The sequence below is a fragment of the Xyrauchen texanus genome, chromosome 10, assembly GCF_025860055.1.
Source record: "Xyrauchen texanus isolate HMW12.3.18 chromosome 10, RBS_HiC_50CHRs, whole genome shotgun sequence".
Taxonomy (NCBI): Eukaryota; Metazoa; Chordata; class Actinopteri; order Cypriniformes; family Catostomidae; genus Xyrauchen; species Xyrauchen texanus.
The window spans coordinates 40042206-40055230 of record NC_068285.1 but is presented as its reverse complement, the minus strand read 5'-3'; the positions used below and the strand labels follow the sequence as shown (position 1 = coordinate 40055230).

General features: G+C 36.3%; 2 protein-coding genes across 4 annotated transcripts in view; one reads left to right on the top strand and one right to left on the bottom strand.

The window, feature by feature from the left end:
- LOC127650346 (solute carrier family 66 member 2) overlaps positions 1-9318 on the bottom strand; it is a 41392-nt gene extending 32074 nt beyond the window's left edge. Inside the window, exons 1-4 of one of the 3 annotated variants that reach the window (XM_052135703.1) lie at positions 9198-9318; positions 8767-8989; positions 7397-7530; positions 4076-4126 (exon numbers count right to left, since the gene is read on the bottom strand). In XM_052135703.1, coding sequence (XP_051991663.1) covers positions 4076-4126; positions 7397-7530; positions 8767-8969 — 388 coding nt within the window. In that variant the 5' untranslated portion in view covers positions 8970-8989; positions 9198-9318. Of the gene's footprint in view, positions 1-4075; positions 4127-7396; positions 7531-8766 lie in introns of all 3 variants that reach the window. The other 2 variants (XM_052135704.1, XM_052135705.1) reach the window with 2 other exon arrangements.
- Positions 9319-9766: 448 nt separating this feature from the next.
- On the top strand, positions 9767-13025 carry LOC127650354 (heat shock factor-binding protein 1). The gene is made up of 4 exons (XM_052135715.1): positions 9767-10032; positions 10123-10189; positions 12423-12513; positions 12613-13025. The coding sequence occupies exons 1-4, from the start codon at positions 9988-9990 to the stop codon at positions 12647-12649; spliced, it is 240 nt and encodes a 79-aa protein (XP_051991675.1). The 5' UTR covers positions 9767-9987; the 3' UTR covers positions 12650-13025.

The following is a 13025-nucleotide window of genomic DNA, read 5'->3' as shown; positions in this document are numbered from 1 at the left end:
CACGTCGTGTCAGCAGCGGGGGAGACCAGGGTTCGGATCCAGTGTCGAGACCATGGAGTAATCGCTATTGCATAATAAGTGACGAGCGCGATTCGACACTGCATTTTCACTTCTAACATTACAGTTTTACTCCACTAGTTGTTAGGGTTAGGCATAGGTTGGGTTGGGGGGTGGACTTTATAAAACAGGCATTTCTCTTCACTGTACTAATCCCTGTACAGCTGAAAACAACTTGCTTCACGTCTTTCTTTTGGCAGCCCTACGCGGACAGTACACACAGAAAATGGAGCTCACATGTGCCCATACGCCCAACAACACTTACCACTTTGGCAAAGGGGAGCAGTGATTTTAGCTAAAGAAATGTCAACCTACTCTTTCCGATCTCACTTTGAGATCAGTAGGTGAGGGTGAGACAATTATGACAGAATCTTAATTTTTGGGTGAATTATTCTTTAACAACGACACCATGCCGTTATACAGTAAATTGGTCTACAATGGTTTTAAATGGCACACATAAAAAATTCACAGCTTATTTTCTTGTCTGCAAGGGGACGTCTAGTAATCTAGCTGAAGCTCTCCAATGTAATCTGTCTATGATCAATTTTGCATTATGTCAGTTCAGTGGTGCTTATTTTCCTTTTTGAATTCCACAGAGCAGGTCAGGTTCTATTAAAGGAATCATGACATGAGTTATCAAATAAGAGTTCATTGTACTGTGAAAACATAAATGTAAGTTTCAGACCTCAAAACTTCCTCCTCAATGCAAAAAGAACATTTGTTGAAACCAAGCTGCCAAAACAACTTGTTCTTTACTGTACCTTCTCCACATTGTGATGTCACACTGTGGTAGACATTTGTATCTGACCGCCTCCACAACAACATATAAATGAGTACTTTATCTTATCACCTCTGCATCCCCGCCCAGTAGCAGTGAGCAGTGAGATGGCAGGTCAGTCAAGACCAAAGAGCCAATCAGAAAAGTGGGAGTTTATGGTCAAGTCTTAAAGGAGAAGCAGCACCAAAACTGAGCGTTTCTGACAGAGGGTCAGAGTGAGGATTGAAAATGATCATGTTTTATAAATATCTGACTTTTTTAAACAACTAATATTATAATAAACCTCAAGGAACATATAAAAATGCTAAAAAAGACCCCTTTAAAACCAACAGAATGCTTGTTTAACTCGTCGCATCTGCCAAATGAATAAAAGACAGCACTTACGAACAGTCCACTGAGCTGTCAGAAGAGACAGAACAACTTGACAACTGGATCTGATGAGCAAGCTAAAATATTAATGTGCCTGATTGAGCACATGTGCTGCAAAAACAGACATAATATTTTTTGATAACTCAAAGATAAAGAAACTATTAACTCAATATCAAAAATATACAGAACGAAATGAAACACTAAAATCTTCATATACTTTCAGGTGCAGGTTATATTTACAGTACAGCGTAACATTTAAGGACACGTACAGAAACGCAGCAGATATGAGGAGTTATACAGTAGGAACAATCAGACTGTACAACAGCAGCAGATCCTCCGAGCTATGAATGAAGCGCTTCAATAATGCCACCTGCTGTTCATGCAACAGCAACACCAATCAGGGACACAACACACAAAGATGTTATGAAACTGTTTTAGGAGATGGTATATATATATATATATATATATATATATATATATATATATATATATATATATATATAATGCCAGTGCAAGCATAACGTGAGTGCATGTCAGAGTTAATTATTAGCAGACTGTCATATGTCATTGTGGGAGTAAATCAGTGCAGTACCCCATGCAATTAGTCCCAGTTTTCAGAAGTCAGCATTAAAATATAGTACACAATACATTAGTCTAAAAACTCCTCTTAAAAGCTGAAATGAGTCATTTCTGCACCGCTAGCATCACCAAACAGAATTGCATGAATAATCAAACCTGCACTAGTGTACAAATAGTTCCGCCCCCAAACCCACGTCAGTATTTGAGCCAATGTTGCGATGTGGGGCAGGACGAGCTGCTCAAACAAACAGAGGAATGCTTTGATAGCGCCATAAGCCCTATTCGGACAGCAATTGTTTCTCAGGGTGACGTCTGTAAAAGTACATTTTCATGCCTTCTCTGTGATAAAACTCATACGTTCGGATGACAATTAAATCACGGGGGATGAGCAAGACCTTTCGTCGATCACATGATTGCAGTTGCACTTGTTATATGTAAAATTCATCAATCCACAAACTGTGTCCTCTGTATTTTCATTTAAATATGTCTAGAACTACACTAAAGTGAAAACAACATTTTTAAAGCATGAGGGAAATGCACTGCAAAGGACTGTGGACATTTGCAGAGTACATTTATCACATATGGAACAAGCCAAAATTCTTGTGAAGAGCAATTAAACTAATCAAGAAATTATACGGACAAGACTGTTTATCAAATAAATCTGTCAATGGGGGCATGTTTCATCATCCGCATCACTTCAGTTGTATGCACTCTCCTAAGTGCACGCAAGGTGACAGTAAAGACAGTTTAGGAGTGTGAGAAATAGGCCTCAGATGGAACAATGTGACCTTGATGCTTGCGTATCTGCTTTTACTGTCTTGAGCACAAAATGTACTTGATAAGAATGCACTTCTGTAAGTGAGAGGAAACAACCCCATATATGGAGGATTGACAATGTTTGGGGGGGGGGGGGTGTAACCAGCCTTGTGTGACGAGAACCATATAAACCCCTTGCTTGCTTTTAATAAATCGAAGAACTGCTTGTGACATTCTGTGTCCATGTATTTCCCACCCACCGGTGACTCCTGATCGAAGAGTGACTACGAGGAAGGCAGAATAAAGCATCCGAATCTTATTTTACTAACAAGGAGTGATGGTAAAAATGGTTTTCTGTTTTATCTATCAAAATGACGGACAACACTTGAGTGTTTAAAAAGTGGACATGGAAATTAAACCTTTAAATAAGATAACCCGGCAACTTTTCTGGGACTACTCGACCCGTATAAACGAGAAGTCATGCAAGCCCTATGTATAAATACATTTAGTAAACGTTTCTACATTAAAATGTGACATATTACAATTGTAAGGCATTGCTGCCATAATAATGAACCATTTGAGAAGTTTACATGATCTGGCTCTCGTTTTTCCTTTCCCTTCAACTTAAGAGTTTCCACTCACTGTGGTGGAGCGGCGACGTCATTTTATTATTGTGAATTATAAAAAAAAAATTCTGTTACACAATCCTCCAACTTTCACAACTGTCCATTACCAGCAGAGCGGTTACCACGCATAGCGCACGGCACTTAGTAGTGGTCAAAAAGGATTTCCGAAAAGGCTTTTGGATTATAAACTCAGTGTGGATTCGGACGATTTAAATTACCACACACCCTTGGCGTTTGTCAAAAAAACAGTAGATCATTTGGCCGGGAATTTTCTCACGAGAGGTGGGAGAAAAACGCAGACATTTCGGATAGCAATAAAATCACTGACTACCCTCTGTGAATGCTGGAATTACCTCACGTCCCCATGTAAAATAATTGCTGTCCAAATAGGGCTATAGAGGCACTTCTAGTTGAAATTAGCCACAAATGGCTTACTTATAGTAACTTATAACTTAGCAAATTAAGCCGGGACATGGAAAAAATAATTGTAAACACTGAAGAAATTACATACATCAGCTTTAAACAAGGTGGAGTAACTGATTAAGCAAGTTTTCCATTGTGCTGGTAGACATTGTAAGACATGCATTTTCCTTTGAATACTTCATGTAAGCCATACACGCTGTAAAGAATTATCATCTATTAGCATGCAACACTGCAATTTCCTCATGCAAAACATGCAACATTTCTAATAAAACGTGAGCATGCATTTCTAAATCATTTTTATCATATATTATATGTCCATTTCAGACATGTGCAAATGAAATGCCAGGGTTAATAGAGTTTAATGCAGGATTATAAGAGTCTATATTTCGGCCCGAGTTAGGACTGAAGATAATTAGTCATGGTGCTGGAGGAGGAAAATGAGTGGGGTGGATGATGTGTGTTTAGTGCTCAGCACATCAGTACATACCCACAAAGAGCCTCTTAGGAACTTTGATTTCTTCGTCCTTACAGTCTGTTGCTTCAGACATATAAGAAAATAAACAATAAGAACAGTAAAAAAAGAGAGAGAGAGAGAGAACTAGATTTTATCTCACCTTGTTCTCAGACAAGTTGCATTTAATGTTAATGTTTTACATGTTTATCAAAAGAGTTTATTTTGTCAAACAGATCATGGGAGCCTATTGATTTGATATCTTGATTCACTTGATTCTAAGTCAGTGCAATGCATGCACCTCATAAAAGCAGACACATCAAAGTAAACACATTATAGTTAAAATAAACATTCAGGCATCATTTAATCACCCACATGCCTTTTCAAACCAGACTTTAATTCTTCAATGGAACACAAATGGAGGGATTATGAAGAATGTTCAAGCTAAGTTTTCCCCCAACTATATAGTTATATAGTCTTCTGAAGCCATATGATAACTTTCTTTGAGGAAAAGACCTAACTTGAAGTTGTATAACGGTGAAACTCTTCCTCAAATCTTATTTGCACTTGTGCGTATTACAACTTGGTCATTTGGAACAACATCTTTGGTACTTTAATGGTGCTTTTTTGTCATTTTTGGAGCTTTACAGCCTGTGATCACTGCATGCCTAATGGATAAGAGCTGCCAGAACATTATGCTGAGCCTCTCTTTTTGTGTTTCATGGATTAAACTGGTTTTGTAATGTCACGGGTGAGTAAATAATGACAGAATGTTCATTTTTTTAATAAACGAATGCTAAAAATGCTTGGTTATTTTATAGAAATAACTGAGAAGCTTTCTCTTTGCATAAATATTTAAAGGAATATTTATGGTTCAAAACAAATTAAGCTCAAATAACAGCATTCGTGGCATAATGTAGATTTCCACCCAAATAAATATGACTCATCCCTCCTTTATTTAAAAAAATAAATAAATAGAAAACTGCTGTTACAGTGAGGCACTTACAGTAAAAGTAAATGGGGCCAGTCCATAAACGTTAATGCACACCGTGTCAAAAGTATATTCACAAGATGTTAATATTATAACATTATGTGTGTTAACATGATTTTAGTGTGATAAAATCACTTAATACAAAAAAAACCCTGAAAACTTTACACAGATAAGGTTAGTAAGTGATTTTACATAATGATTTTACATATAATGTTAACATCAAGTTGCTATACTCCTGAAACAATGTGTATATGTTCATGGACTGGGCCCATTCAATTCCATAGTAAGTGCCTCACTGTAATCACTGTTTTTGTTTAATAAACTAAGGGTTAGTCAAAATTATTTCTTGTGGTAATCAACATTATGCCACAAATACTGCTGATTGAGCTTAACTTGTATTGAACCCAGAATATTCCTTTAACATATACATAACCATGTAACTTTTTTGGGCAAAACATTCCCCATCTGTTAAGTCCCGCTGGAGAGTTTGCAAGCAACACCGCTGTGTTATGCACAGAAGATATCTCTGCGTATTTAACTCTCTTTGATGTCATAATTAAAACCCCTCAGACCTTTTGTGGACTGTCACAGCAATATCTATTCTTACTCCACAAAGACAGAAAGAGCAGCAGTATGATTTCACACTAACTGAAAGAAAACACCCTCATTAAACAGGATCCTTCACATCTGTACAAACAGAATAGGTCAACACAATTAGTTTAAGGTTCTGTCAACTTTGTCCAAGGAGTGTAAACCGGAATATGTTTGAACTTTCTGTTATAAAACAATTCAACTATAACTACTGGGTGTGTTCGGCATTACAGCATACTTCCATAATACTCTACTACTTTTGCAGTATGCAGAGAAGGGTTTACCTGGATGAGCTACTTCGTTTGTTCAAATGTGCAGTATACAACAGAGCAATCTGCGTGGGATATTGTATCACACAATGTGTTCGACTTGCCCTTACATTTCCATCATGACAAAAGAACCAGAAGTTATATCAGCCAAACATGATTTTCAATTCCTTTTTCAAACATAATTAGAGTGGAGTGCAATTAAAGGGATAGTTCACCCAAAAATGAAAATTATCTCATCATTTACTCGCCCTCATGCCATTCCAGATGTTTTGACTTTCTTCTGCAGAACATAAACAAATATTTTTAGAAGAATATTTCAGCTCTGTAGGTCCATTCAATGCAAGTGAATGGTGACCAGAACTTTGTAGCTCCAAAAATCCCAAAGAAAACATAAAAGTAATCCATAAGTGTCCAGTGGTTAATATCTTCAGAAGCAATATGATAGGTGTTGGAGAGAAAACAGACCAAGATTCAGTTTTTTACCTTATATCTCCACTTTTAAATATGAAAATCACATTTGATGCCTGTTTGGATTCATTTTCAAATCTGAAAGTGGAGGTTTAGAGTAAAGGACTTAACTTTTGTACTGTTTCTCCCCCACACCTATTATATTCTGAAGACACAGAGTTAACCACTGGAGTCATATGGATTACTTTTATGATGCCTTCCTTTATGTGATTTTTGGAGCTACAATGGTCTGGTCACCATTCACTTGCATTGAATGGACCTACAGAGCTGAAATATTCTTCATTTGTGTTCTGCTGAAGAAAGAAAGTCATACATATCTGGGATGGCATGAGGGTGAGAAAATGATGAGAGAATTTAAATTTGAGACATTTTTACACAAAACTATTTTATTTCTAAGTTTATAACTGAACACCACAAATCATTACATACTGTTTACGGCTTACGGTCATTTTTAAATGCTTATTCCACTCGGAACATGAACTAAACATCGTCTACAAAGTTTAGCATTACTGCACACATTAATGGCATCTTTTAATAACTTATAACAAACTCTGAGCATAACTAAACCAATGAAACTTTGACTGGAGTTCACCAAAGCCAGCAGGTCAAAGTTCATCCACTTCAGAGGCCCAAAAGAAGACCCTGACCATGTAACTAGCATTTACTGTAATTCAATAAGCTGTAAGCCAAAGTATAAGCCAAAGTATCAAACTCTGTTTGATTTACAACCATGCGGTCAGTTCATCCATATTGAAGCTTAACCACATAACAGTGGCTGGGAAACTAAACAAAATCAAGTCTGAGAGAATCTAATAAAACAACTTCTCTGAATGATACTTCTTAACAAAGCTGTAAGCTACACTTTAAATGTTTAAGGCAGACTGCGAATGTCTTGATCAAAACAGAAAGGAAGTAATCTAATCACATGTCTGGTAATGAGATAATGTTACACTCAAATATTCCTTCTGATATAAGGCCTATAGCTGGAAACAATGAGGCTGTGTCATAAAGTGTCATAAAGTGATTATGGATTATCACCTGTGAACGAGCGGCGTTTAGTGTTGAGTTCAGTGGCCACGCGGACGTTGGTGCACAGATTCAGCATGATTAACATGGTGATGATCATGATGATACTCTGCCAAAGCAAAGGAGTTTCAAAGTAACGTCCAAACCTGCAAAAAACAAAACACAGAAACTTATACACTGATCTAAGAACAGTCAAAGGCAGTAAATCCGGTATCATATGATATACTGTAGGATTCCCTCAACGTTTGACCAGTGGGTTGCTTCATGTCAAATCAACCAAAATAATTAAGTAAATTATTAAATAGGATTTAACCATATGGTTCAGAACCAGAATCTAAAAGGATATTGGGATCCATTTAATACTTCTGGAGTTATAAGCACTCCAAGTTTGGAAAAACAAAACCAAAAAGTTTTTTTTCTTCAAATTTGTGGCATACAATGCAACAAGAGGAGCTGAGGTCAATTGATTTTAGAAACAGATCTATATATCTATCTCTGTGTAAAAATAAAACAATGATGCTGCCACCTTTCTAAGGTTATTTTTTTGACCTTTAGTTTTTCTCCAAAATCAGAGGCGAAAATAATCGTTTTGACCCCCTCTAGAAAATACTATATTACTCAGTAAATATTGATCCATGACATTTAATATTTTGGCTTTCATCAACAAATATGTTTATATTTCACCAGTAAAATAAATTATCAATAGCTAAATTTTGAGCCAGGGACCTATGGATGAGTTGACATGGAATGAACACAATGCAATAACTGGATGAGGATTTTGAAAAATCAGTTTATAAGGTATTTCTTTCGCAGATTTCCATTTGAGTGTAACCCGTCCTTGGAATTAATAGATGTAAACAACAAAATGTCTCCAATAAGACCACAAATGTCCTGAGATTCGATTCAGCTCAATGTGGGAACTGCTAAGGGAGAAATATCTAGCCAATGAAGACAGCAAATCAATAAAACAAAATTGATATCCATTATAGAATTAACATGACTTTGAAGAACATATTAATCTCCATGACATTCCCAGGTCTGAAAAAGACTACTTAAATATTCCCAGGTTTTCCAATGATCATGGCAACCCATAGGTTAACATAAGGGTGAGACAATACAATGTTTCATATTGGTCGAACCATCCCTTTGACACTTTCATAACGATCACGCTTAGCATGGAACATTTTATAAATATCCTATACAACATGGGCACCATTCACACAGGTTTTGAGCAGTTGTTAAACAAACACTTGTATCAATAATCCAAATGCCTCTTTGTACACACACATTATAGTGGATTATGTGTCCTGGGTTCACATTATAGCAGCTGTTTTACTGAAAGAGATCATGGTCACAGGCATGATGGTTAAAGTAAAACTCACCTAAACAGTATTCTTAAGATGTTGGCAACCAGCAGTACCAGGCAAACATAGGTGGAGAATCCTTCAGCATTCTGAGTCCTGCGAATATCCCTGTACTGAGGGATGTATGGCACAACTCCTCCAAATATAATGGCGACAGATGCGATCCAAGACACCAGTTGATAAACAACAAGCATGCTCTGATCCAATATCTCATCATCCATCTTTCAATGATGTATCTGTCCTTTATCAAAACAAATGAAGAACTGCCTGGTGATTGCTACCCTCTAGTTATATGAACCATCAATTATTGGTGCTTTTTAAAGTTATTTCCAAATATTAAACTTCATGTGTGCATTCTGAATACAGACAGTAAATATACTTTCATTGTCCCAGTCACCATCCACTGACTCATTAGAGCCAAGTGCTTCACTTTACTTGGATATAAATACTTGCTAAATCGATGAAAACGCGTTCCCTGCGTGGCTCCACGTCAGGTTATCTGTTCCTTTTGTCTTGTGGTCTCTGAATTAATAAACAGACTGCTGTTAAACATTGTACAGTCACTGTGATGCTCTCTGCTTCAGCTGGCTATAATGCTCACTTCCGTTTTGCTACTACGTACGTATCGACGCACTCATTACATATTCATGAGCCGCGCGGTCTTAAAGCGAGTCAAACTTGGCCGAAGTTGAACTAAACACAGAAACCAAAACATAAGCGTGTTGACAAAAGCTAATCGAATAAAACATATGTTTCAGTATTTCCGAGTGAATCTTTTATAGTCACATATTTGACCTAATTTAAAACTGTTTATCCTTATGACAGAAGATAAATCCAGTTTTCATGCCAACTCGCTGTTATATAATAAAAATAAATCAACATGAAATGTCAACAGCAGCACAGTATAATTCAAAGGATTTATCTTTTTTCATATTTTTTTATCCTCCTATAAATGCACTTCGAATAGGAATCTAAAACAATTTTACCTGCTACTAAAAGGGTTAAATATGGATACGGATGCCACCTAAATGCGAAAGAGGAAGCGTACTTTTTTCTTTTCACAACCAAACAGTCAATGAAACTGAAAAGTTTCAGAACTGTTTTAGGATCGTAGATCTTTAAGATTTAAACACACATCTCTTATCTTCACACCCGCTTGTTTTAGTTTGTTCGGGTGTTGCCTGGAGCCGGAAACGAACACACAAACACACTCATAGAAAAGTCCTCTCAACAGAACTCATGGCAGGATCCGGGCCAACAGCTGCTCAAGATCTGACTGCGGTGGTAAGTGCTCATTAAATCTGTGTGTTCACTGAGATGCATTCGAGAACTGTTGTGCTGAAGTTTCACAAGTCAAGTCATTTCTTCAAACAGATGGAGACAACGATGCAAGCACTTCAGAGCAAGTTTCAGGATTTATCTGGACAGATCATCTCCAAAAATATCTTTTCAAATGCAAAATATGAAGCAGTATTCTTAGCTTATCTAAGATTTTGCAGTCATATCACTCACAAAAAAGTACCAAAGGATACATTGTACTTCTATATTGTTATTTTTATTTATTTTTTATGACAATTTGGTGAATTACAATGGAGTAGATATTTGTTTGTTTATATTTATTTACAGTACAAAAACATAAGTTCAGGGGGTAAAATATATATATATATAGAGAGAGATAATAGCTTGTGCTCATTTGTATTTCAGTTTCCTAGATAGGCTTTCCCCCCTAAAATAAATAAATAAAAAGTTCTAATAACAATACTATATGAATATGGTAATTATTCAGTACCATGTGTATATCAAAGTACCATGGGTATACCATCTGATGCCATCACAGTACCTTGTTACCACCACAGCACTTCTTTGTAAGGGAGCTTATTGTCACTGTGTTAATCTTCACCCTTATGTTTTGTTGGTGTAATATAAGCCACATCTAATAGTTAAAACATACCTAATGGCGACGTTTCAGAATTGAAAGAACTGAAGCACACTCTTTTAGGAAAAAAAGTACTGTTTAAGGTACAAAGTCACTGGGGTGGTGCATTGTTTTGGGATAATGTATTATTAAGGAATAGTTCACCGAAAAATTAAAATTTTCATAATTTAACCCTCATGCCATGTTGGCCCATACAATGCAAGTGAATGTGACCAGAACTTTGAAGCTCCAAAAAGCACATACAGGCAGCATAAAATATTCCATATGATTCCAGTGGTTTAATCTATGTCTTCAGAAGTGATATAATATGTTTGCACCCTGGTGCAAATAATGGTATATGCTATTTGTACCCCAGTGCAAATAGAGGCAGATATTATTTGCTTCCCAACCCTGGTGCAAATATTGGTAGATACTAATTGCAACCTGGTGCAGATAGTGTCAGATACTATTTGCGCCCATATTTAAATACATACATTATGGGCATCACTGCATTGTTTTTCTTGTGTTTATATAGAGTCCCACAGGCACACTACATTAACCCCTACCCCTAAACCCAACTTAACCTTATCTTAGAAAAAAATTACTTTGGTTGACACTACAGTAACCATGGTTTTACATGGGAACAAGTGTGATCGACAGACCCCGCTTCCGGATCAAACTCTTCTTTGCACTCGCTGACCTTCACAGTGACCAAATCACAGTGGTAAAATCAACATTTATATTCATTTTAATCTATTATTTTAAGTGGTATTAAAGGAAATATTAAGAGTGGAAACAAGACAATCGGATGGGACAAAGAGTGGGACAGAACACAGATTCGAACCGCGGTCGCTAGGACAACACTACATATTCACACACCATCTTTACACCTCACACCATTGCAGCGACATCTATTAGTTAGTATGTCATATATTTCTCTGGTTCCACTAGACTATTGGGGTGCAATTAGACTCTCAAACATTCTTCTACTTTTGTTGTTGGTGATTCTAAATGCATATTATCATCTACTGGTCAGGGAGGAGAATTTATAGTAAAAAAAAAAAAAAAAAAAAAAGGACTTAAATATTGATCTGTTTCACACCCACACCTATTATATCACTTCTGAATATATGGATTAAACCACTGGAATAATTTTATGTTTCCTTTATGTGCTTTTTGGAACTTCAAAGTTCTAGACATCATTCTCTTGTATTGCATGGACCTATTGAGCTGATATATTGTTTAAAGGTGACTTTTAAAGGTATACACAAACGGGCCTTAGGGTACCTACTATGTACCCAAAACTAGATATGTAAAAAAGGTCCCCTTGAGGTTAGTAACCCAGTAACAGCCCTTGTACCTCAAACAGTTCCTTTTTTCAAGTTTCCAAAGTAATTTTTAAAAATTTTCACATTACCACTAGATGTAATGTGATTGAAATTGATTAGGTCAGGAGAACATATTCAAATATTTTGAATGGAAAATATGTAGTTAATTTCAGAATAAGGCTACTGTTATTATTTGTATATGCCCCAAACAGAAAGGAAGTCAATCTCAACAGAACATGAGGTCAAAATTGTGATCAAAAAGGGGGATTATAGAATAGTAATCCATGAGTAGATGTTACAACACATAGTCCTTGACTGATTTTGAGCAGAGGATGGAGTAACACATCAGTTCATTGTAGACTTGTCAAAACCATTTTTAAGAACTTAGATGTGTTAAACAAAGAGCTCTAGGTTTTCCTTAATGTTCAAACTGGATGAGATGGGAACACGTATAGATGATCTGGAGAAGAATGTTGCTGACCTCATGACACAAGCAGGAATGGAAGAGCATCACAAAACAAAGCAAGTGCACTTGATTCACTCTGTCATCTTCAAATAAAAGATTGGTCAATAGCTGGACTCATTTATCTTATGATTTAATATTTCTGTTTTTCTCAACAGTGATGTTGAAGAGAGGACAAGCTTGCCAAAGCACTGAAGAGAAATTCTGCTGAAGTCTGATGCCAACAGTGTGCTTTCCAAATTAGTCCATGCATTTAGGTTTGCCAAGTGCCTACATTTTCTATGTGATTTTGGTTACAAATATGTAGATATTTTATTAAAAACAATAAAATAACTTTTTTTAGCTGCTTGATTTCAATCCTTTCCAAGATTCAAAGTTATCCTGAAACTTGAATGATAAACTTGAGTGCAAATTACTAGATTCTGCCCCACAACAGAACATGTCCCACCGGCAGAAATGACTTTAAATAGATCTTTTGATTCCACTCAGTAAAATTTCAAACATTATTGAAAGAATCAGTTAAAAATGTTTGAAGACTGATTCCAGAAATGTTCGTTTACACACACAACAA

What these genes read in the sequence shown, in the direction of transcription:
- LOC127650354 (XM_052135715.1), top strand. Translation starts at nt 9,988, where the DNA reads ATGGCAGGATCCGGGCCAACAGCTGCTCAAGATCTGACTGCGGTG. An exon ending in CTCAAGATCTGACTGCGGTG is followed by an intron (nt 10,033 to 10,122) that starts GTAAGTGCTCAT and finishes TTCTTCAAACAG; the next exon opens with ATGGAGACAACGATGCAAGC. An exon ending in TGGACAGATCATCTCCAAAA is followed by an intron (nt 10,190 to 12,422) that starts ATATCTTTTCAA and finishes TAATGTTCAAAC; the next exon opens with TGGATGAGATGGGAACACGT.